The sequence below is a fragment of the Thunnus thynnus genome, chromosome 10 (assembly GCF_963924715.1).
Source record: "Thunnus thynnus chromosome 10, fThuThy2.1, whole genome shotgun sequence".
NCBI lineage: Eukaryota > Metazoa > Chordata > Actinopteri > Scombriformes > Scombridae > Thunnus > Thunnus thynnus.
Genome location: NC_089526.1, coordinates 8,700,607 through 8,723,857, shown reverse-complemented (window position 1 = coordinate 8,723,857; position 23,251 = coordinate 8,700,607). Strand labels below are relative to the sequence as shown.

General features: G+C 38.9%; 1 protein-coding gene across 2 annotated transcripts in view; it reads left to right on the top strand.

Moving 5' to 3' along the window:
* Nucleotides 1-35: 35 nt before the first annotated feature.
* Nucleotides 36-23,251, top strand: part of gabbr1a (gamma-aminobutyric acid (GABA) B receptor, 1a) — a 73,141-nt gene continuing 49,925 nt past the window's right edge. For both annotated transcript variants that reach the window (XM_067600757.1, XM_067600756.1), the window contains exons 1-7: nt 36-943; nt 3,341-3,427; nt 3,690-3,754; nt 5,854-5,992; nt 9,178-9,363; nt 12,099-12,116; nt 21,090-21,250. In XM_067600757.1, coding sequence (XP_067456858.1) covers nt 3,349-3,427; nt 3,690-3,754; nt 5,854-5,992; nt 9,178-9,363; nt 12,099-12,116; nt 21,090-21,250 — 648 coding nt within the window. In that variant the 5' untranslated portion in view covers nt 36-943; nt 3,341-3,348. The remainder of the gene's footprint in view (nt 944-3,340; nt 3,428-3,689; nt 3,755-5,853; nt 5,993-9,177; nt 9,364-12,098; nt 12,117-21,089; nt 21,251-23,251) is intronic.

The following is a 23,251-nucleotide window of genomic DNA, read 5'->3' as shown; positions in this document are numbered from 1 at the left end:
AGAATTGTATTTCAAGAGGCAGGATTGAAGAGGAAGAGGGATGGTGAGAGGCAGAGGGAGAGGTTATGTATTCCTCAGCCTTGCTTCAATTATTCAGCAGATATATAAATATGAAGCAGGATGCTGATCTCAATAGATGGCAGAACAGGAGCAGAGAATGGTGGAAAAGACAGAAAGAGGAGATAAAGGAGTCGATAGGCTTTGAGTTAATAGATGACCAGTGTTGTAGAAATAACTGATTGCTGCTTCGTTGACTTAAGCTCCGAGGAGCTTTAGAAAAAGGGCTTTACAATGTAGTCACTGTTAATACCACAGCGCCATATCTGCACCTCCACCCGTGTCTAGTCTTCCTGCCGTGATATAATTATTCACGGTGGGATAAATCCACAAGCTTATCATAAATCCAAAGCCTCCGCTCCTTCAGATTCATTATGATATTCCGCTGTTGTGGGCCTAGAACTGAGCGTGTTTCATCTTGGGAAGGAGGAGAGAGAGAAGAAAAAAAAAACAAAAAACAGATAAATGCGTGAGCAAGGGACTGTTACGCACGGTGCGTCTCCATCATGACGTCGTGAATTAGCTCAAGATTGTACAGAGGGGGGGGGGGGAGTGGAGGAAAAAAAAGGAGGAGAGTGTGGTGAATCGGTGTTTCGTCGTGTACGGGGATGCGTTTGTATATAGTGCATGTATATTTTTTGTATGGATTTTTGTCATTTCTTACCTTTGCCATGCGTAACTGCAATACATGGAAAGATCCCGAATAAGATCCGTTTTGTTTTTGTAACAGTCTGTTTACGCACGGAGCAGCTTGCACATTTATAGCCATATTAATATAGCCATAAAAAATCGTTGCAAAGATGCATATTTTTACCAAATAATCCGACACTGGTCTTTCCACCCGGAGGACGTACTGTTATCTTGACTGAGCGCATCGAAACTAATAGTAAGTACACATGCTACAGCTTTGCTTCAGGGGGCTATATGCTACTATTACTGTAGGTCGCAATATTAGACTACATCTATTCAGAAATTGCTCCATTTGCCATGTAGATAATCTAGACGAATGCCAAATTCGTTCCACATTATGTATGCAAGGGCCATTCATTGTCGATGGGCACAGGCCACATTTGTTTTGAGTTCCCTCTTGTAAGAAACCATCACAATCCTGTCTGCAGTTACATTTATACGCTTTAGAAAGAGAGAATACCAGGGGGATAATGTGCACCTTTTTAAAACATCATCCAGCCGGTGTAAGGAGGTGACATGTTATATTCTAGACGCTACTTTTGAGACCCATTCAGATGGGGACTATACGGGCGAGCGTCTTCTGGTCGGCCTTCCTCTACAGGCCATCACGGATTCCCTCGTCAACAGCCGACAAGTAACTACCGGCAGCATACGGTTGGTGGCACCCTTACTGTGACCCTCACGTCTCAATAGTTCATGCTCAGCCATGCACAAAATACAGCATTTGAGTCTATGTGCATGTGCCCCGTGTGGCCCTGCTAAGAGCTTAAAAATAGCAATTATGGAGTGTGTGTGCTGTTTTTGGTGTCGAAATGGACCGGAGCAATCCTTTCCATTGCAGCTTCCGGCATTAAAAACACACAAATAAGTAGGCAGTGTGTATGCAACATTATAGGTGGAGCTGAAAGTGGATGTTTCTGCAGCAGCTGCAATGTTTTGGAGCAGTGAAGGCGCTGTCCGTGGTGCTGAAGCCTTAATTGCATTTAAAGCTTGAGGCTAGTTGACGGGCCCCCTTCTCCTGTCTGCTCAGTGCCATTGCAGCCACATTGCTGATGGACTTAGCTGGCTTTGTGCTGGTTAGGCTGCCTCATCCGTGCAACACTCACTCACGTCGTTTGCTTTCATCCGGCTCAGTGTGTGATCGCTAATATTTATGACTCCTGCTGGGCTGTCCTTCTTTCTCCCTCTTTTCTCTCCACTGCCTCCCCTCCCTCCTTTCCTACACAGGACAAATGCACACACACTGTATACTGCCAACACACACACACACACACACACACACACACACACACACACACACACACACACAGAGACACTGGTGGTGTCTACCTCCTGCATGCTTTTTGTCAGTGAACTCTAAAATACACTGGATAATGCTAATGGAGTATCCAGCAGAGTCTTCTGTCTGTCTTCCACAAGGAAGCTTCAGTGCCATCTGTCTCCCTCACTGTGGTACTTTGCTTTGTTATGTCCCCCCCTCCCACCCACACCCCCCCGACAGACACACACACACACACACACACACACACACACACACACACACACACACTCCACCCCCTTACTCACCCCCTTACTGCCTTGTTAAGTGCGAGAGAGTATGGATGTGTTTATGTTTGTGCATGTGTGACAGCCTCATAAAGCAACATTTATTATTCAAAACTGCAAATGAGCAGCTATATATAGTTTGTTTATCGTTGATACAGTCGTGTATGGTTTGTGTGTGTTTCCCTGCCTGCCAGCACTTGAGGCGCTGTGGCTCACGGGACTCAAGGGTCTTTTGACTTTTTGCTGGTTTGCATAGCACACTCATTCTGTACTTGTGAAATATGCACGTTAGGCTGCCAGTGTGACAGGTAAGTGGCCTGTTGTTTTACCATTCCTGTTAAGCAGGTGGATTTAAGAGAGGATTAATGACCTAACTTGCTCACATTTGGACAATACTTATTTGTTTTTGTTGATATTATTTACTGATTTCATTGTAAATTCAGCCTCTAAAAGCTGTCAACACACCTAAAAAGCACCTTCCTGCTTTGCAACCAAGAGCTTTTGTGTCCAGTCTACAAGCTGTGCCAGGTACTTTTCCACCATTACACAGAGAAAACGCTAACATCTATTGAGTCTGTCTTGGTTCGAAATGTTTTCTATGAGCAACCTCTTTGCAAAAAATATCAGCATGAGCCATCAAAACCTCAGCTAAAACCTTGTATAGAGTGTCTTTGAAATGATGCAAAGCTGGCTGTCAACTGAACCTGAGCTGTCTACACTGTAAATACAAATAGAAGCAGAGAAAAGTGGGCTCATACTGCTGCTCATCCTCTCTATGCACTCAGGTAGGTTGAAAAGGGAGCTTTCTTTTTTTTGCCAAAAAAAAGTTGATGCATCCCTTTTAGGGAGGACAGCAGTGATCCGAAAACGACTGTAGTGCAGCATGAATACTGTAAGAATATTTTCTCAGTAACCCCTTTTCTCCTTTTGTCTCCTGTTTCCTTTTCTGTCTTTCTCCAAAACCCTCAATTTCCTCGTCACACTTCCCTATTTTCTTATAAAACCCCTCTCTGTCTCTCTCTCTGTCTCTCTCTTCCTTCTCTTTCAGATCCAGAGATGGCACGGCTATTGTTTCTGATTATGCTCTATGCTCTTCCATCCCTTGTTGTGCCCATACATAATTCATCAACTGGAGGTAATTTGCGTGTATTTGCGTGAATCTGTCTGTGTTTGTTGTGTGTGTGTTTACAATATGCATTAATGTACAGAAGTAACTCCATAGAGATTGCTAAGTGACCTGAATGAAGAGCTGTAATTTGTGCAGTGAAGAAGGCGTCAGTTAAATTGACAATATATCATCTTGCTGTAATATATCTACATTATCGGGGACAGAGCTCTCCCTCTCTGCTCTGGTTCCTTCTTCCTTCATTCTTCTTCCTTTTCTCTTTTTTTCCCAGGCTGTGCAATCATCCGGCCTCCCAGGGATGGGGGGATCCGCTACAGAGGCCTGACACAAGAGCAGGTACAGAGAATGCTGTTACTGCACCAGATCTAAATTACAGAGCCTGGCCTGTCAAATCAAACACATTAAACCTGCACTTGGCTTGAAAATGTCCCAAAGAAATAATAAAGGATTGAAGAAATTTAACACTCACTATTAGTCATCAATACATTATCAGCTGGCGGTTAGTACATTAGTACTTTAGCTAATAATGTAATACTAATAATGTTGTCTAATGATAATCCCATTATCCGCTGACATTTTATTACATCATTAATCAAAATGTTCTCACGTTATTACTTAAAGAAATATAGTTTAGTGTGTTAGAAACGTAATTAGAGGAACATTTTATGACATTTCTAAATGTTATACACAATCAGTAGCTACAGAGTGATCTGCTGGCTCTAATGGCTCATGTGTGTAATGTCCTGGATCAGCTGCAACCTCTGACCTTTGTCACATCACACATCCAGCTCTCACTCTAATGTTTCTACATTTCATTCAACTGTGAACTGTTTGACAAAGCAGATTTGTAAAAAAAAAACACACATACACACACCAGGATTACATGTGAGGCAAAGAGAAACATACTAAAATGTGAACATGTATGCACCATGAATCTAAAATTAAATACTAATCATTACTCATGATGGGGAGTACTATTACTCAGCCTGTGGAAACTGTGGCCTTGGGAAAGACTACACATTTTTAACAGACAACTTGTGTTACAACCTTGGAGTGCAGAGTATGAAAGACAGTAAGTGGATCTTGAGTTAATAATCTTCTGTCGAACCCTTAACATCAAGTTTTTCCCCTTTTTGTTTCCCCTTAAATAGTTTTAAGGTTATAAAACACTTTTTAATCTGTTGACATACATTTAGCATGAAAATTCATTCTTGACCTGTGAAATAGTACTGTGGTTTAACAAAAATATTCTTAACTCAAGGTTCAATTACTAGCTTTTTCCTGTGCTTTCAACAGCATTTCGCAGTCTTCATCGACAAATGAGTTTACTCACCTTCTATTCACTGATGAAGACCATGGAATACAGTTGAATGCTACGCAAAAAGCTAGTAGATTTGTTTTTTGTCTATCTTTAAGTATACAGTTTTCCCCTTTCCACTTAAAAGATTTTAAGGATTTTAAAATAATTTAATTCCACACTGTCTGACAGAATCATATACTGTAATATTCTGTATCAGCCTGTTCCAGCTCTTTATTGAAGCTATATCATGTTTACAAAAGTGAAATATTCAAACCCAAGACTCCATGTTTTTTATGGCTGCACCATACCATCAAATGTAAATTATTTAGATGTCTGTTAAATCATTTTACACACATTTTCCCCAAATTAAGTCTGACATATTTAGTTGCTTTGGAAACTTTTGGATCTCTACTAGAATCTAAAATAAAGCTCTGTGGATCTGAGCAATGTGTGGCTGCACAGCATGAATTTATACTGACCAACCAAATGACCGATCCGAGAGCTTTAAGAGGTTAATCTGTTAATCTCTTTTAAATCCTGTGAATTTATGGAAGTGCAATACTAAATCACTGTTGCACCCTTTAACTTTTGGCTCACTTGTGAATTAGTTGTATTGTAAATTACATCAAACAAAACAACAAACATAGATGGTGTCTTGTCTTCATGTCATCCTGTTTGCACTACTATTTTTAGTATAATAAAAATGACTGTATGTTCATTTAATTAAAGATTGTAATTAATCCTATACTGCAGAAAAGCCAAGTCAGAGAGGAGATGCAGTTTCAAAGTGTGAAAAGGACCCAAACCCCTACAACTGGGCCTTTTAAATCATTCAAATTCTCATGAAATTCACATGAAATTGAAACATAAACACACACATTTCCTTCCTCTCCCAACCAAAGTGAAGGTGTTGTTCAAAGTATGACAGCTCATCAATTCAGACAATACTGTTATGCAATGTTCTCCCTAGCAGAGCTTTATTGTCAGAGCCATATGGCACCATCTACTCTTCTGCATTGAGACAGAATGTAGCGGGTCCCTAACTGAATGAGAAAAACCAGTATGAGAGAGCATCAATCACGCTTTAATTACTGTCTCTTCTTCCAATCTCCCTGGGTCCGTGTCTCCCTTACAGATCCGCAGTGTGCAGATCCTGCCGGTGGATTACGAGATAGAGTACATCTGCAGAGGAAACCGGGTGATCGTGGGACCCAAGGTCAGGAAGTGTTTACCCAACGGCACATGGACGGACATTACGCAGCACAGCAGATGTTGTAAGTCCTTTTTTGTTCTAATTCTGTTCCCCTTTCATCCTGTCCCTCTTCCTTTCCCTTATACTGTCACAAAGTTCTTTTTTTCCCCCCAAATCATCCTTGCGTATAATAACATGCCATATCTGGTTAATCAACAAAACATTTTTTTTAAAGATATGTTTTTGTACATTTTTGCCTCTAATTGACAGCTGATAGTGGAGAAGCAGACAGGAAACAAGGGGGAGACAGAGGGGCATGACGTGCAACACTCTCTTAATCCCCAACAAATTAAAACCACAGTTACCGTGATAAAATCTCAGTTGTTTTGACAGCACTTCCCCTTCCCTGTTTACACTACACACGGAAGAAAGTGTGAAATACTGTGCAATCTTCACTCTCACTTTCCTAATGATTGAAGTTATTTTTACTCATTACAGTAGTAACATGTAAATCCACAGTAAGGTAAAGTAATGCAACCATAAGTGGAGCTTAAATGAAATCAATCCACAGTCTTGTACTGTTGTGGGTTCCCACCTCCCCAGTACATGTGCTGTAATTAGTTACAATTTAGAAGGTGTTATCATCTTGTTAATATTGACAAATCTCTTAGTTCATTCTTGACATTGGGAACAGTATGTGTGGCCACTTATTAGCTTTTTTGGAGCTTTTAACCTCATCTCATGGTCTTCAATAGTGAACCAGCCAATCAATACATCAAACCTTTATTTGTATAGCACCTTTTACACAGGTTTGTGAAATTCATAGTGCTGCAAAGATGACTGACAAGCTGATAATAGGACAACATTAAAACAATTTGAGACTAATTCATATGAGAAATTAAAAATATAAAAATGTAGCGATAAAACCATTATAATAGATAAAAATAGAATAGAATAAAATAGACTATGACAAATAAAATGGATACGAGGAGACATGAATGGAGTTGATTCGGGTGTGGACCTTTGAGATTGAGAGATTTCTGATCAGTAGTATCTAGTCAGCTTTTCTGTCTCTACATTCTGAGATGTGTGTTTGGGGCTGTAGATTAATAAATGTAAATGTGAAATGATCTGTAATACCCCTATAGAGGACAATTTGGGTTTGTATTGCTTTGGAGGGACTATATTTAGATTATGGTTAAAGAATAAAGGAGCTGATATGCACTGTGTTCCATCCATTTGTTATATATTTTATTATTTTTATAGTACTGAAGTTGTTGTACTGTTTCTACATGGTTAGAAACTGTGTGTTCTTGTTGGAAACTACAAACCAGCATTTTCTTAATGGACATATGAAGCCTGAATATAATTTCTACTCAGAGAAATAAGGCCAGCAATCCAATCAAATCCCTGTTTTACTCTGTTTTCTCTGTTTTTGTTCTTTTGGTTCACATTTAACATCAGTGGAATTTGTTTTTCCCAAGAGTGCATTCTCCAAAGCAGGATTTTTGTTTTCTCTGGCTTATGTAAGAGCGCAAGCTGCAATGTGCAGATTGGAGTTTTATTACGTGCTGGAAGGAAGATTCAACAAACTCGGCACAGCTAAACAGAAATATATTAATGAGCTCAGCCATTTTGTCAGGAAATAAAATGAGGAAGACAAATACTAAACCATATGGAGGCTGTAGCATTGCAAGCTAACATCACAAAGTGGGCCAATTTGGGAGTTGAAATGTAGCCTAATTTATTTATCACTAACACAGAATGTGTCTATATGAGTGTTGAGAGGCTTCTTAGAACAGTTGAAGTTACATTTTTAGGACTTGCTAACTTTATCAAATTTGTATTATATTGTGTCCATACTGTATTTAGGTTAAATCTATGTACAGGGCAATTTACAGATGTATCCACAGCCTAGTATCTGAACACAGCCCATTAACATATGCAAACATTTCTCAGAGGTAAAGCTGCTCAACAGACAGACGTAATCTCACAAGACGAATTAATTGAGACCTAAGCCTCAGACGTTGGTTTAGGTAAAACATTTTTCCCTTATTTTCATTTATATTCTGTTATGTTTTCTTAAACCTAATACTTGTTCAGACTTCATCTGTAAACTGCTGAAGAGGTCTATGTTTTTTGTGAAATGCATGTCAGCAGCAGCAGAAGCAGCAGCAATTACCAGAAGAGATGAATTACCTTGAAAAACAAGACGCTTTTTTGCTTACTGCAAGTCTTTGCTAACAGTGCTAACCTTTCATCTAACTTAAAGTATAATGACAAACACCTACAACACTAATAACATTTCCATAGAAATGATTCAATCCCAGACAGTTTAACAACCTTGGTCATGATAAAGGCTAACTAAAGCTAACTAGCTAATTAAATCATTTAATTTCAGTTTGTTAGCTGTTCATGAATGACTGCCATTGAGTCCAGCAATGAAAAAAGTATTACATCATGTGCCCAAGCCAAAGATTCGTCTGTTCTATTAGATGTTCTCTTAGATTAGATATACAACTCACTGACTCTGTGGATATACTATGATGGCTGAATAGGCCTGAATGACGCTACTTAAATAACACAGAACTTTTGAAATGCAGTTTTCCACGTATCATTTGGCCATTTTGATTTTTCATTCGACAAAATTACATTGCAAAGTAGCTCATTACACAACTTCAGAATGAAATAATTCATTGCTTTTGGATTTTTTTCCTTGTTTGCTGGTTAAAGCTGCACTAATCAATATTTTGTACACACCATTGATTAAAGGATGATGTGTCCAATGAAAGGTGTCACTCTTGGGGACCACAACCAATTTTAACCTGTCTCTGCAGTGTTTTAGTGTTTCACAGCTCATTGAAGGCATTAAAAAGGCATTTTTCATTTAATCTCGATTTTAAGGCCCGGAACCATCGCTCTCTTAGCGTCATTTTCAACCACGGAGGCAGATGTTTTCAGCAAAAAAGTGCAGATAAACCAATTGTATGCTAGCACCAAATGGCAGACAGACAAAGTTAGTGAGCTGGTGAACATATAGTGGAGCTAGTTGAGACCAGACCAGAGCTAAAAGGTGAAAATTGGACTTATGTTCATCAAGTGGCCAGAGACATGACTCCAAGTTAATGATAATGTTGCTCTGTGTCTGCTGGATGTGTAAATAGATCAAATAAATCTAATATAGATATAATCTAATAAGTATATAATAATAGATCTAATAAATACATAACTACTTTTCTCTAACTTTGTGCTCTTTCTGGTTCCCAGTGCTGCTGTGTCCACGGGTGTGGACATCGCTTGAGAATGGCCGGGTGACGGTGAAGCCCCCCGGGCCTCCAGTGGAAGGGACAGTGCTCCATTACAGCTGCCATGCTGGCTTCATCCTGGAGGGCAGAAACATCAGCCATTGCACTAAACTGGGCAAGTGGGATGCACCTAAACCCACCTGCCTCTGTGAGTATCTCAGCCAGTGTGACTAGAAGAGATTTGGCAGTACATGTTCAGTTACAGAAAGATAACAAAAATAATTCTGTATGCTGGGATGCAACTTACTGGCGTGCAAATTCAGTAGGCTAAGCATGTAAAGTGACAACACAGATAGGAATAAAATACATTTATCCTATCGTTGCAGCCAGTCTAAAACTAGTTAAAGGGGACATATTATGCTTTTTGTGGTTTTCTGTTATTTATATACGGTTTTGATGTTGGATATCTATGTTATACATGCTCAAAGTTCCAAAACCTAAGGTGAGCGTTTCTAGAAATGCTCCCTGTAAGACAAAAGCCCAGGTTTCATCCTGCCCTGAACGCTTTGTTTTTTTCTACCTTGTCGACGAGCTGATGTCAGATCGTTGCATATGCCCATAAATGGCCATCCGTTCCGTAGCCTTTGTCGCTAAGGTTTTTCCATGTGTTGTTCACATTGTCCTCTCTCATATTTCGGATCAGATTCTGGCTTGAACACGTACAGAGCTGGCCAATCAGAACAGAGTGGGTTCCTTAGGAGGGGAGCCTTAAAAAGATAAAAGCCAAAACTGCCTGTTACAGCTGAGGGGCTGTATAAAGGGTTAAAATAAGATAAATGAGTAATTTTTGAACTGTAAATCCTGCAAGATATTCCAGTAAAGCCTCAGATTAAAAATATAGAGCCTGAAGTGTGCATAATATGTCCCCTTTGAGCTAGCAAAGATACTTGGGTGCACAGCCAGTGTTGGCGAACATTCATCTCCAGAATTTGACCACCGTGGCATGAATATTTCTTATATAAATTCTTAATGTCCATCATAACAAGTAGTAGCAAACCAGTCTCTTGAAAGGTTAAGATGTTTCTTAAACTGATATAGGGAAGTTTAACACTGTGGAAAATATTTAAAATATATTTTTTAAGATTTCTTGTAAATTTTAGAGCTGAAGTGATTAGTTGATTAAGCGAATGAGAGAAAAATAATCAGACATTTCAGACACATTCACAGAGAAAATAATCTACTGATTAATCGATAATTTAAATCATTTTTAATTGCAGTCCTAGTAAGTTTATTTAAATCTCTAACTACTTCTTTTTGGCAGAAATGTGCATTGTAATCATATAAACATAACACATCCAGTGCCATTTCATCACATAGATATGACTCACTTAGCTTTTGCAGTCTGCCTCACAAAAATGGGAACATAAGGCTTTAAAGATGACAGATAATTACAAGCACCTGCTCTCCCAATGGTGAAGCAGGGTTGCTAGGCAATAAATGATCCAACCAATCGGAGTGTAATCCACAGAGGATAGTCTGTACCATTGGCACAGGCAGGTAAAATGAATGATGTCCCACATTAAACCATACACATAAATACTGAATAAATACTGAATTAATATTATATGAAAGTGTCAGTGGTTCGTGATAGGAATGACACCCAAGAGAGTGTTCTCAGTTACAACAGTTGGCATGTCTATGTCTGAAAAGGATTTGTTCAAATTAGAGCAAATAAACAAGTATTCGGGGAAAAAAGCATAGATGAAACAAAGAACTGCATGAAATGAGATTGCCAACTGGTTATCAGAGGGGTTGGCATGGCAACCAATAAAGTTGCTATGGGAATGGTAGTATTAAAAAAGGATGAAAGAGGAATTATCAGCACAGTTGGAATGGGCATCTGAAAGTAGGCTGTAGACTCCTTAAAAAAATCGGATGTATAAATGCTCTATAGTGTGTAAATACTTACTTATACTGTTTAGATCTTCTATGGTGTTACTATAAGATTTTCTGTAACACTTACAGTATTTAAATGTATGAGATTTTATAGTTTTTTTCTGTGATATTTAAATATGCCTGTAAAACATCATGAGATTACATAATACCTACCACAGTTAGGGACCTCCTGCCAGGCATCACTGCTCAGCATAAACCCACATTTAGTGCATTTCACACTAGTGTTATGTCACTGCCATCTAGTGGGCAGAAATCACTTGAATTTTGAGCTTTACTGCACCAAATCTTGGCAAATTGTAGTTTATAAAGGTGATTAATTTCATTTAAAAACAACAGATTTTTTCAGTAACGCAGAAATTTCCTGGAAATTTTCAGAGTAATTTTCAGCTATTTAACATTTCATTTTTAGGACATTTTACATAGAGGGTGGTGCAATTTGGTACAAATGACAAGGAATATCATATATTTGGGTTCATGCGTAGTTGTTAATTTGCAAAGATTCTTAATAAATTAGACTCTTGACAGTACAGTACAATACTAACAAATTACATAACCCTTGCAAAGAAGTACTACTAGAAATACTACTTTTAGGAAATCATTGAGAAAACCTAATATACTAATATATATCGTTTGACACAAGTATTTTCTGTCAGTTAAAGAATCTAATCTAATTTATTAGGAATTTTTGCAAATTAACAAATATGTATGATCTTTTTTCTGTTTTTTTCTTGTAATGTGTACCAAATTGCACCATCCTCTCTTTGAAATGTCCTAAAAATGAACTGTTAAATACCTGCAAACGGAAAGTTCCCAGGAAATTTGTATAAAATTAAGGGACCTGTAATATAAATCATTACCATTTTTTCCCATCAAATTTGTCTTTTTAAATGCTGATGCAGAATGATCCATTGCTTCTATTTATTTGTTCTTTTCTCACCTGAATTAAATTTCTAATCAACTGCTTTTCCTTCTTTTTGCCTGCCACAGACGACAGAAACTACACAGGTAGGACTTTTTCATTCTTATTATCATTACCTGACTATAAAGGATGCAGTAACCAAATCCTGCTGCACCTCTATACAGCACTGAGATGTAATGTGTGTTGTAACCATAAGAGGGCAGCAGTGATCTTTGAGAAAATGGCCAAACTCAGGCGTGTCCCCATTTTGGAGGAGTAATAGCTGTACCCTTTGACAGGTAGTTGCTCTTTAACTGAAGGTTGATGGTTCAAATCCCCACAGCAGCTGGGACAGTCTAACTCAGGGGAAAAGGAAACTTCGTCTATGAACAGATGGTCCAATTAAAGATTTCTCTGCTGTGAGACACACGATTACAGTTAAACTCAGCATGTGGGGAAACAGTATTAAAGAAATTAGTTTTCATATCTAATATTGGAAAACACACATATTACAAGGCTGACAGGATTTCCCCCTTACCAGCTCATTACATGAAGAACATTATTTTTCTGCCCCTGAGTATTTAGCACATCCTTTTTTTTTTTGTGCATCAAATTACTGAAAGAGAAGATTAGGACTATTTAATTTGCTCATAAGCATAATTAGTGAGGTAGCATTTTAAACTCAACCCATCCTAACTATCCCTTTATGTGTTTTGTTAATTTTAATTCCAAAGTTTTAATGAAAATTCTGTATTCCTATTAGTTTGTTGCTAATCGTTTTTGCTATGCTCCTGCCCTATATGAGGATGGAGGGATTCTGACAGAAGGAGAGGGTTAATAAGCATAAAAAGAATAGCTGCGGGTTTGTCATCATGCAGGTGTAAATTTAGTGAGGTGTTGAATATTCTGTCTACTCACCCCAGTCCTACATAGTGCTCTATTACCAGCAGCAGAACACTGGCTCTGTTGCTGTCAGTGTATTAGTGTGTGAGTTTGCAGCAGGTCATTGCTGAAAACGAACTAATGTGCTTAGTCAGCCCTCCCCAGAAAACTAAAGGGTCAAAACATCTACTAGTAAAGCTGTTTTTCATCTGATCCCTGGCAAGGATGATGAATACACTTGTTACCATTTTCAGGATGGTTCACCCTCTTGCAAAGTTATGTCACCACATTAGGAATTGGCCAGATATTGAATCATACGTTTGCTACGATTCTTCAAAGGCTCAAAACGCAGCACGGTTCCTCTAATGAATTAGGCATAGACGTGTGCTGGCCTTTCATAAGTCAAACACTCCTGTCCACGCATACACATACTGCTCATACACACATATATGTATGCGCACACGTTAGGCAATGCTAAACCCCAATAAATTATTTTATTCAAGTAATCCCATAAGTTGCTGATAAAAACTTTCCAAATGTCACGGACAGACTTGACAAACACATAATTAACAAAACAGAGGAGAACACTGTTTCCTCAAATAGAAATTTCCATCTACTGTCTCAATACTGACCTCCTTCTGGCTCTGCTCTCTCTCTCTCCACTCCATGTGCCATCACCACCCACTTACTGCCTCCTCAGCGGGAGAAAGGTTAATACCCTGCTCCTGTCTGTGTCTGCTTTACCCTGTGTGTGTGTGTGTGTGTGTGTGTGTGTGTGTGTGTGTGTGTGTGTGTGTGTGTGTGTGTGTCGGTGTCGGTGTATGCACAACATATATGCAAGCTGCAGTAGAGGATTGCATCACTTTTCTCTGTTTTCTCCAATTACAGTGTAACAAAACCAGGTACGCAGTGAATACAAACAAATCAGAAAAATAATCAGAACATAACTAGCTAAAACTGTTTCCATCCAAACTCTGGTTCCACATGCCAAATGCAAAAAAATCCATATTATAAATGAGTCATGCCATTTCTGTTTATCTCTGGTCAACAGACTGTAAACATTAAAGCATTGCATTATATAATATTTTTCTTATCTTTGTTTCCAAAACCAACAACACATAAATCTGTCTGTGGAATACATTCGTTCATACTGCAGATGTAAATCTTTAAAAAACGATCACAAACATATTCATATATTTCTTTTTTGATAATTTCATAAAGACATTGTGGTTTGTAACAAACTTGTACTCAAACAGAAGTAAATAGTGCATTTGTTGGAGACTATTTTTAGCCGCAGATTAATGTACATTTGGCGCTCTAGTGAGTATTTACAGCAGTATGACATGTGTATGTGGGAGACTCAAAGTAAATGACCATGTTCATCATAATTAAATAACATGGAGGTTCACTGACATGTCTTTAATCGTTCTTAGGCAACATTGGATGTTGTATCTTGGGATTTGTTGACAGTAAGAAAAATATACTTAATATTGCCAGTCTTACACTTAAAAAGATAGATTGTATCAGTAAAATTTGAGGATTATATCAAAACACAGCCAGACAAACTTTAAGCACTTAGGGTGCCTCTAAAGTTTAAGATAGAAATATTGATATATAATATATTAAGAATATTTACTTCATGTTTCAGTGTTTCAATTTGAATTTGAATTTCACGCGGCAATAATGGATTTTTAAATAGCAGATTATATTTTATAATAGCTATATACATACAAATACACAATTGGTTATGAAATGATGTGCAATGTCATGCACTTGAGGCAGGGTTTTGTTTTTTTGTTTTTTACAGTTGATCAATGAACTTATATTCTTAACACACTCCCCTCCACCCTGATACTCAACATGATGTATTATTCTAGTATCTGAGGTGCTGCAGAGTATTGAAAATAAGGTGGTGTGTAGTGTGCTGCCACTAGATGAATTATGTAATGATGATACTGCATCACAGTTGGAGCTTTTTACTGCATGATGAACTATATATATATTTTTAGCATACTGGCCAACATTTATGCTCCCATAAATTTGTTGTCATTCCGATAATACTGGCCCTGTCATGTATAAATACGGCTTGAGTTTTCATGTTCTTCATCTGATGCGACAAGCAAAGTTAAACAAACATAAAGAATGGATTTTGAAATACTCTTTTCACCAAAAAGTCTGATCTTTGCACAAAGAGACTGGATATGACGTGTACTGTCAGTAAACCTTACGTCTACAAAATATCAGCGTCTCCAGAATTGTAATTTATTTTACACACTATATTCGGTCCGAGCATTTTCACAATGTTATGATTTGCTCCCTGTATAAAATGACGACATAATCTGGAGACTGTGTTAAAAAGGAAACATTCAAATTGGTATTTCCACACTAACGCATTTGCCAGGAGGAAAACTGGCCATTATCCTGAAGGATGCCCAGCGTGTAAGCCGCAGACACGCAAATACACAGCAGAAGACCCTCATTAAACTGGCTCAGCAACATGTTACAACACTCATGTGTCCATCGCATCTTTTCCAGGCTGTGCCACAGCTAATGTCTTCACTGAAAGGGCCATTTGCCTCCATGTGGGTTGTTAACACTGCAGTGCCCGATGTTGTTGCGCCTTGCCTACGTTGGCTGCAGGCTTATGGAGTGAAACAGCAAGTAAAGTTCACAGCTGAATAATTGATGGTGCGTTGGATGGGTCACAGGGTGACAGTGAGGATGAGGAGGTGGAAGTGGAAGGCAAATGCCAGCAGATGATCACTACGCTCACCTCAGCCTGTGAGGGCTTGTTAGCAGCTGGATCTGAATAGCTCTCTGCTACATGGATATCCAGATAATGAGATTTGGGTAATGAACCAGGGTTATGTAATAGTCATATTCCATCGCCTAACTACAGAGGGTTTTTAATTTAGACTCCTTCTCAATTGCTGCAATAAGTAATTTTCAAAAGGGAACTTTAATACTGACAATACATTGCAATTAGAGCACTTACACGTGCTTACACAAAACATGAGCATGAAATTAAAAAAAAAAAAAAGTGTAGTCAATAGTCCTAATTGGCTGCATTTGAAATGGCAGAAAGTATTGTCAGCACTGTGATGACTGCCTGTCTTTTTCTCAGATAATGAGCTGTTAAACCTTTAGTTATGACATCCCTCAAAGAATTCATCGATACTTTGTGATGCAGGCAGATCTATCCATAAGAAACTCATAATTCTGCCTCAACTATAAATGCTCAAAGGCCTGATTCTGTATGTTCAGCTATACATAAAGTATACATGCATATCTCCACATGTTTTGTGAGAAGTGGATGGTCACATGTCATCGTTTGTTAGAGATACAGACCGAGAGTGAGCTGGACGTGAGCAGAGGGTTCAAACAGCAGGTTTGCAGGGAATCCAGTCTCTCGCTTATCACCGTCTCCACTTTTCTCGGATGGAGATGAAGGCAAATAAAATCATCTGTGATTGATGCAGCCTGCCGGATTTTTTGCTGACTTCTCAAAGCAGCGCCTGTAACATTTTATAGACTTGGCCATGGAGGGGAGGTAGAGATGAATGGCCAATGTATTAGAAGAGGAGTTGAACACTGTGCATTTGTGATAGCCTAGTAAGCATTGAGTTTAGTGGCAGGTCAAACAACGTGAAGGCCACATTTTTGGTTAAAACTGAGCTACATCGAAATTTGAAAGTTTCTCAGATGTCAAGATTACATGTAACTGTTGTTGCAGCATTTATTTACCATAACTTAACTTTATCATCCTAAGAGTGGATTCAGTGTTTTTGCACTACTGTTCCTTAGAGCTGCAAGTAACAATCATTATCAATTAATTTACAGATTGATGTCATGATGAACTGATTAATCATTTGGTGTATAAAATGTCAGAAAATAGTGAAAAATAGTTTCCCAGAGCCCAAAGTGTCTTGAAATTGTTTGTTCTGTCTGACTAACAGTCCTTAGCCGAAAGACATTCAATTTACGATCTTAGTGAACCAAGAAAAACAGCAAATAATCACATTTGAATTCCAATGATCTGTTGACCCTTATGCTAACAAAAAATAACAAAATAATTAATCACTTGTCAAAATAGTTGTCTCTTGATTGAGTAATTAATTACTTTACAAATCATTTCAGCTCTACTGTTACTGCACATTTACTACTGCTGCTACATTTGGCTCATTGCCTTCTATATTTCTGCTTACTGTAGCCTGTATTCAACTTTTATTTTACTATACTACTACTATACTACTACTAACTATAATATATATATATATACTACATACTTGTTGTTTACACTACCTAACATAGCTAGCCATATCATCACTGCATTCACACAAATTTTCACACATTATTTGTGCAATGCTATATGTTAATAATACACATTTTTCTTTTTTTTAGATTATTTTTTGGCATTTTCAACACATCCACATAATTCAACTATCGCATTTAATTTGACAGCTGGAGGTGTAGACAGGAAACGGGTAGAGAGAGAGGTATGACATGCAACAAAGCTCCACAGGTAGAATCAAACCAAGGTTAAGTGCGTTAACTTAAAGGTTAATGTTGCAGTTATGTGGTAAGCTTCTTAGCTTAGCTTGTTAATTCATGCTTTTATATCGTTCTGTCTTGACTATTGTAACTCTCTTTTCACCTGCCTCAGCAAAACATCCCTGGACAGGTGGTCCAAAATGCTGTTGCTAAACTCTTAACCAGGTCCTCCAAAAGGTCTCATGCGACACCGATTCTGATTGCTTTTCACTGGCTCACCGTCAAACTCTGAATCCAATTCAAAGTTCTTGTGATCAGTTTTACAGCTCTACATGGTCAGGCAACTGCCTACATTAGAGAGCTACTGCAGTTTTATGTCACCAGCAGGTCTCTAAGGTCTTCTGATCAGGGTTTGCTGGTTGTTAATAGAACTATGCTTAAAACTAGAGGAGACTGTGCTTTTGAGGTTGTGGCTCCTAAACTTTGTAACTCTCCCCAATTGGATTTAAGATCTATGGACACTGCAGACACCTTTAAAAAGCAACTTAAGACCCATTTGTTCAGACTTTCCTTTGTGTAATTTTTCTATTTTCTATTTATTCAGTTTTTTATTGTGTTTTATGTCTGTATATGAAAGGTCCTATACAAATAAAGTTACTTACTTACTAGGCTACCGGAGGGCCCCATCCTTATCTGTATTATGCTTCTCTGTCGGTTACATTAAACTGCAATTCAGTTTACTGGCAGTTACTGTCAAGTCAATTTTTATTTACAGTACCAGTCACGAGTTTAGACACACTTTCACGTTCAAGCCAATAGAAAGTTGTGTCCAAACTTTTTTACTGGTACTATATATTGTATAGCCTAATATCACAAATCACAAATTTGCCCCAGGAGGCTTTACTTTGCATTTACATTTACATTTTGTTTGGCAGACACTTTTATTCAAAGTGACTAACAGGCGAGGCAAGACAATCAAGCGTTGGAGGACAGTAAATCAAAAAGAGCCGTGGTACAAATCTCAAGTAGCTGACCAGGTACAAGTGCAATGAAAAAGAGAGCTAGACAGAAGTTTTTTTTGTGTGTTTTTTTTTTTAAAAAAAAATTAAAGTAAGAAATGACTAAGTAGACAAGGAATATCATAAACAACAAGAAAGTAGAGAGCAGAGAGAGTGAATAGAGAGTGAACAGAGCAGAGATTTCAGGCAATTTTCTGTACAGAACACAAAATCCTGTATCTTTAGATGCTCAATTTGGATAAGAAAAAATCCTCCCCCCAAAAAAAACCATTAATGGGAAAAAATGGAAGAAACCACACTGTGTGCAATGACAATAAACTAGAATCTAATATAATCTTACTAGAGATGAAACCAGAGACAACAACAGAAAATTTATCAGCCACTATTTTGACAATCAGTTACTCATTTAAGTCAGTTTTCAAGCAGTCAGTTTTCCCTAGTTTGAGGTTCTCGCTCGTGAGGCTTTAGTGCTTTTCTCTGTCTTATGTGATAGTACACAGACTGAATGACTTTGGAGTTTGGGTTGTTTATCTGACAAAACAAACAATGTCACCTTGCGCTTCAGGAAATAATAATGGGCCTTTTCATTGTTTTCTGACAATTTATAGACGGAACGATTAATTGGAAAAATAATTGGCAGATTAAACGATAATGAAAAAAATAATCAGCTACAGTCTCAAATCCAGCAACACGTTGAAATGTCATCATTGACATTATTTGAAGCATTATGTTAATTAGTTAGGCTTTATGTAATCAGGGAGTCTCAGTGAGATCAACATCTCTTTTACAAAAGACCTGAGATCAAATTGCATGCGTACAACATCAAAACAAGACAGCAATACATTCACACAAAGCATTCATCACAAACACATACGCACTAATTAAAATTGCCAGAAATATTATTAAAAACATCAGCAAGTAGAATTTTAAAGGCTCTCGGAGGGATGAGTGTCTCTACCTTCAGTTTGTTTTGTAGTTCATATGAAGTGCATAATAGCTCAGAGGAACTTTTAAAGCTAACCTGTGATCTGGTGTCATGGTGTCAATATCCCAGAAACTTAGATTTTCTTTTTCTTTTAAGAATTTAGCCCAGTTTTAAATGTCAAGATGTACGGCTGAGCTCTAATTGAATTAGTCACTTGAATTGTGACAACATATGATCATATCATGTTAGGCTTTTTAAAAAAAATGATCTTGTCTAAATGACTTTAGAGCAAATCTTATTTGAACCAATCGAACAAGATATTGATTGCTTTGAACATCTGTCATTATGTATATCATGATGTACAGTATATCACTCTCAAAACTTTAGTCCTAACATTAATATTGTGGTATTGATTTTAACCATATCGAACATCCCTTCCCTGACCTGCAAATGACCATATTCTCTCTTACTTCTGACTCTGAGTTTATTAAATTGCCCTTCAACCCTTGGGACTTCAATCTTTAGCCACTTGCACAGATGCATTGATTAGAAATTGAGCTGCAGGGAGTGATGGGAACAAGAAGCCAAATGCAAATAAGAAAATGTGACAAAATAAGGTTGTGTGGGACTTTTGTAGAATGGATGTACCGTTTAAGTTAAGCTCAGCGTGTAACTCATTAGAAAATCTTTGAGGAGATTTTGCCGAGAGCCCCCTCCCAACCACTACTCTCTCTCTCTCTCTCTCTCTCTCTCGCTGTCTCTCTCTCCCTCGCTCTCTCTCTCTCTCCCTCCCTCCCTCCCCCCCATCTCTCTCTCTCTCTCTTACGGCATACATTTCAGACTTGTCCTGGCTCACTCTCTCTTCTCTCTCACACACACTCAGCCAGCCGGTGCTGCAGTGGATCAGACGCAGAGCTCTGGCGCGCCTGCTTTTCCGCGGCAAATCGTTCATCTGTTGGAATACGGCAGCGTTAAAAGGGGGAGATGTAGCCTGCTATTTCCTCTGCTTCAACCCTCAGTTCACTACAATCGTGTTTTGTTTTGTTTTTTAGCCGCAGCTCCCAATCCACACTCCACATTTGACCCGGTTACGTTTTCTGCGCGGACTCCAGTGTTTAATCCGCGCGTCCTTTATGCGTAAAAGTCGTGAGTAAGGGACGCGGTGTCCAATATTCATGATTGATTGCGAGCACAAAGCGGTGGTTCAATTTAGTGTAGCCAAATGGGCAGAATTGTAACGAACTGGACTGCAGGACTGAGGTTCGCGTGAAACTTGACTGATGAGAGACTCGGTGTCCTCACATGATCGCTACGAGTTCTGCAAAGTAGCTAAAGGCTGACTGAACTGTGTTTGACTTTGTCCCGAAAATATACAGTATGCCATGTATAATTAACAATGCATTATGCAAAATTATACGCCGACTAAATTATTTACTTGATTCGTTTAACATTTGCAATTACAAGTAAATAGTTGGCTTACACAATATCTGCAAATCTCAACGTAAAATACAAACTCACCCCTGCTTTCTTTTTTTTTTCACTCAGCCGGACACGTGTTGAGTAAATTTCAACCAGTCGCAAAATTCATTTCAGAATTCGCACATAAAAATAAATTTGCTCGGCTTGGCTCCGCTGCAGCACCTGGAGCAACTTGCTCCGGTTCAGCTCACCTTGAACCATGCCGGCGATTTGCAGAAGTCCTCGGCGGGTAATCCGGGCATCTCTCATCTTCCTTCTTCTCCTCTGGCTACGGCCGTCCGCAGGCAAGAAGAAGCTGTACATCGGAGCGCTCTTCCCCATGAGCGGAGGCTGGCCGGGCGGTCAGGCGTGTATGCCCTCCGCTCAGATGGCCCTGGACCTTGTGAACAACAGGAGCGACATCCTGCCTGACTACGAGCTGGAGCTCATCCACTACGACAGCATGGTGAGTGCATGTGGAGGAGCGTCAGAGGAGGTGCGCACTTAAGTGATGTGCGGTGTCAGTCAGTGAGGGATCTGATGATCTGCCTCTCAAATTAGCATGAGGAGTAACTGACTCTAGTGTGCTGAATATGATTTGTCATCATTGTCATGTTAGATTTTGACGTTTCCTCTAACAATCAATAATGTTTTCTTGACTTTTAGAGCTTATTGTTTCCCAAGGTTGGCAGGTTGCAAGGCTATATATGAAAATTGACTAAGAGTTTGCTTCCCCCCCCCCAACTCACACATCTCAAAGAAGAGCTTTTATAAGTGCTCACCCCACTGATAACTAACCCTCACAGTCCTCACTCTACTTAGGCAAAGGGGGCTTCCATGCCATGAGCAGAGCTGCTCTGTGGTAAATGAACAAACACACCACCTGCTTGTTGCTCATCAATCATTAATCATGGTGGTATTTTAAAATGTCAGCATTATCAACCACTATAAATCCAATATCCCCCCACCCACTGGTTCCATTTCCCCTCACTGCCCCAGTTTACCACCTACAACACTGACACAGACTTTAATCAAAAAGCACATTATTTATCATAGTGAATAATCTTTCTATTTCTGCCTCGTTGCTGCGGGTCCTAATTCTTATTCTGGAAGTTTTTTTTTTGGGAGAAGCAGAGACATGTGAAAGCAATTAGCTACTAGATATCCCTTCTGTCTCCTCTCTTGAGGGTCGTTATCAATCACGCTGCAGGACAGACGCCTGCAGGACAGATGCCTGGAGAGTGGCCGGGGCACCAAACAGTTAACTGTGGGGGACTGGTTAGAAATTTGCTACAAGCTTTATTCTGATTGGTGTACAGGGCTCTGCATTGGAATCCTGTTAAACAGAATAGCGGAGAGCGAGAGAGAGAGAGAGAGAGAAAGTGTGTGTGTGTGCGTGCGGGAGAGAGAGAGAGAGAGAAAGAGAGAGAGTTGGCATGGCAACACAGTTACTCTTGAAGCAAACCACAGAAACAAATAAGGTTTCAAAATATATGTGCAAATTCATACGGTGGATGTATGCAGAGCTGATAGTACAGTGCATGCTTATTATGCGTACACCTTGTTCTTTACAATCAAATGCTAAACAGATCAAATATGTGTATGTTTGTGTTCGTGTGTATGTGTATATGTGTGTGTGTGTGTGTGTGTGTGTGTGTGTATGTGTGCGTGTGTGTGTGTGCATGTGTGTGTGCATCCGCTGATTACAAGTGTAGTGGAGCAGGCAGCTGCAGATGTAGCTGCCATAAACATAAAGATAAAGCAATTCCATGAACAGATTTCATAGGGATTGGAAAACATCACTCCTCGTGCTTGAGGAATCGCTGGCGCCTCCGGCTCGAGAAATAGATGCAGATCCTTTGAATAGAACAGCTCAAAGAGGCTGGTATGACATTGTCTGAGAGACGCTGGTTAATTCCTTGAATTAAGTCAAGGGGGGAATTTATTGCTCCTGCTGTGGGTACAGTGTGTTTGAAATGAGATTTTTACCTTCTGATTGCAAACGTTTTTCACCTGGCTGGAATAGTAATGAAGATCTTACCCTCTGAGAGGAAGAAAAAGCAATTATAAGAAAGGGGATTAATTAGCTATGATATTTACATCTGGTTATTACGACTAACTCCACATTCTTGTTTGGTCAAAGAGCACATCTCCATCTTGTGAGCACAGCTCTTTGTTTAACTATGAGATTAAGACAAGGGCGTAACTGGTCCTTTGTTTGCTTGCATCTCAAGATCAAGGCTGGAGAAGTGTAATTATGCAGCAGACTCCCTTGACCTGAATTTGTTATCATGATGTTTGTTTGTTATCATGAAGTTTAACAACAATATTGAACGTATAAGACATGCATTTAAGTTTGACTCAGGTTTGGCAAACAGGTGCCTAAACACACACACCAGTCTGTGACCATTAGGGTTGTGGAGTATCAAGCGATGTCCTCAGCTTGTTCAACATCATACAATATTCA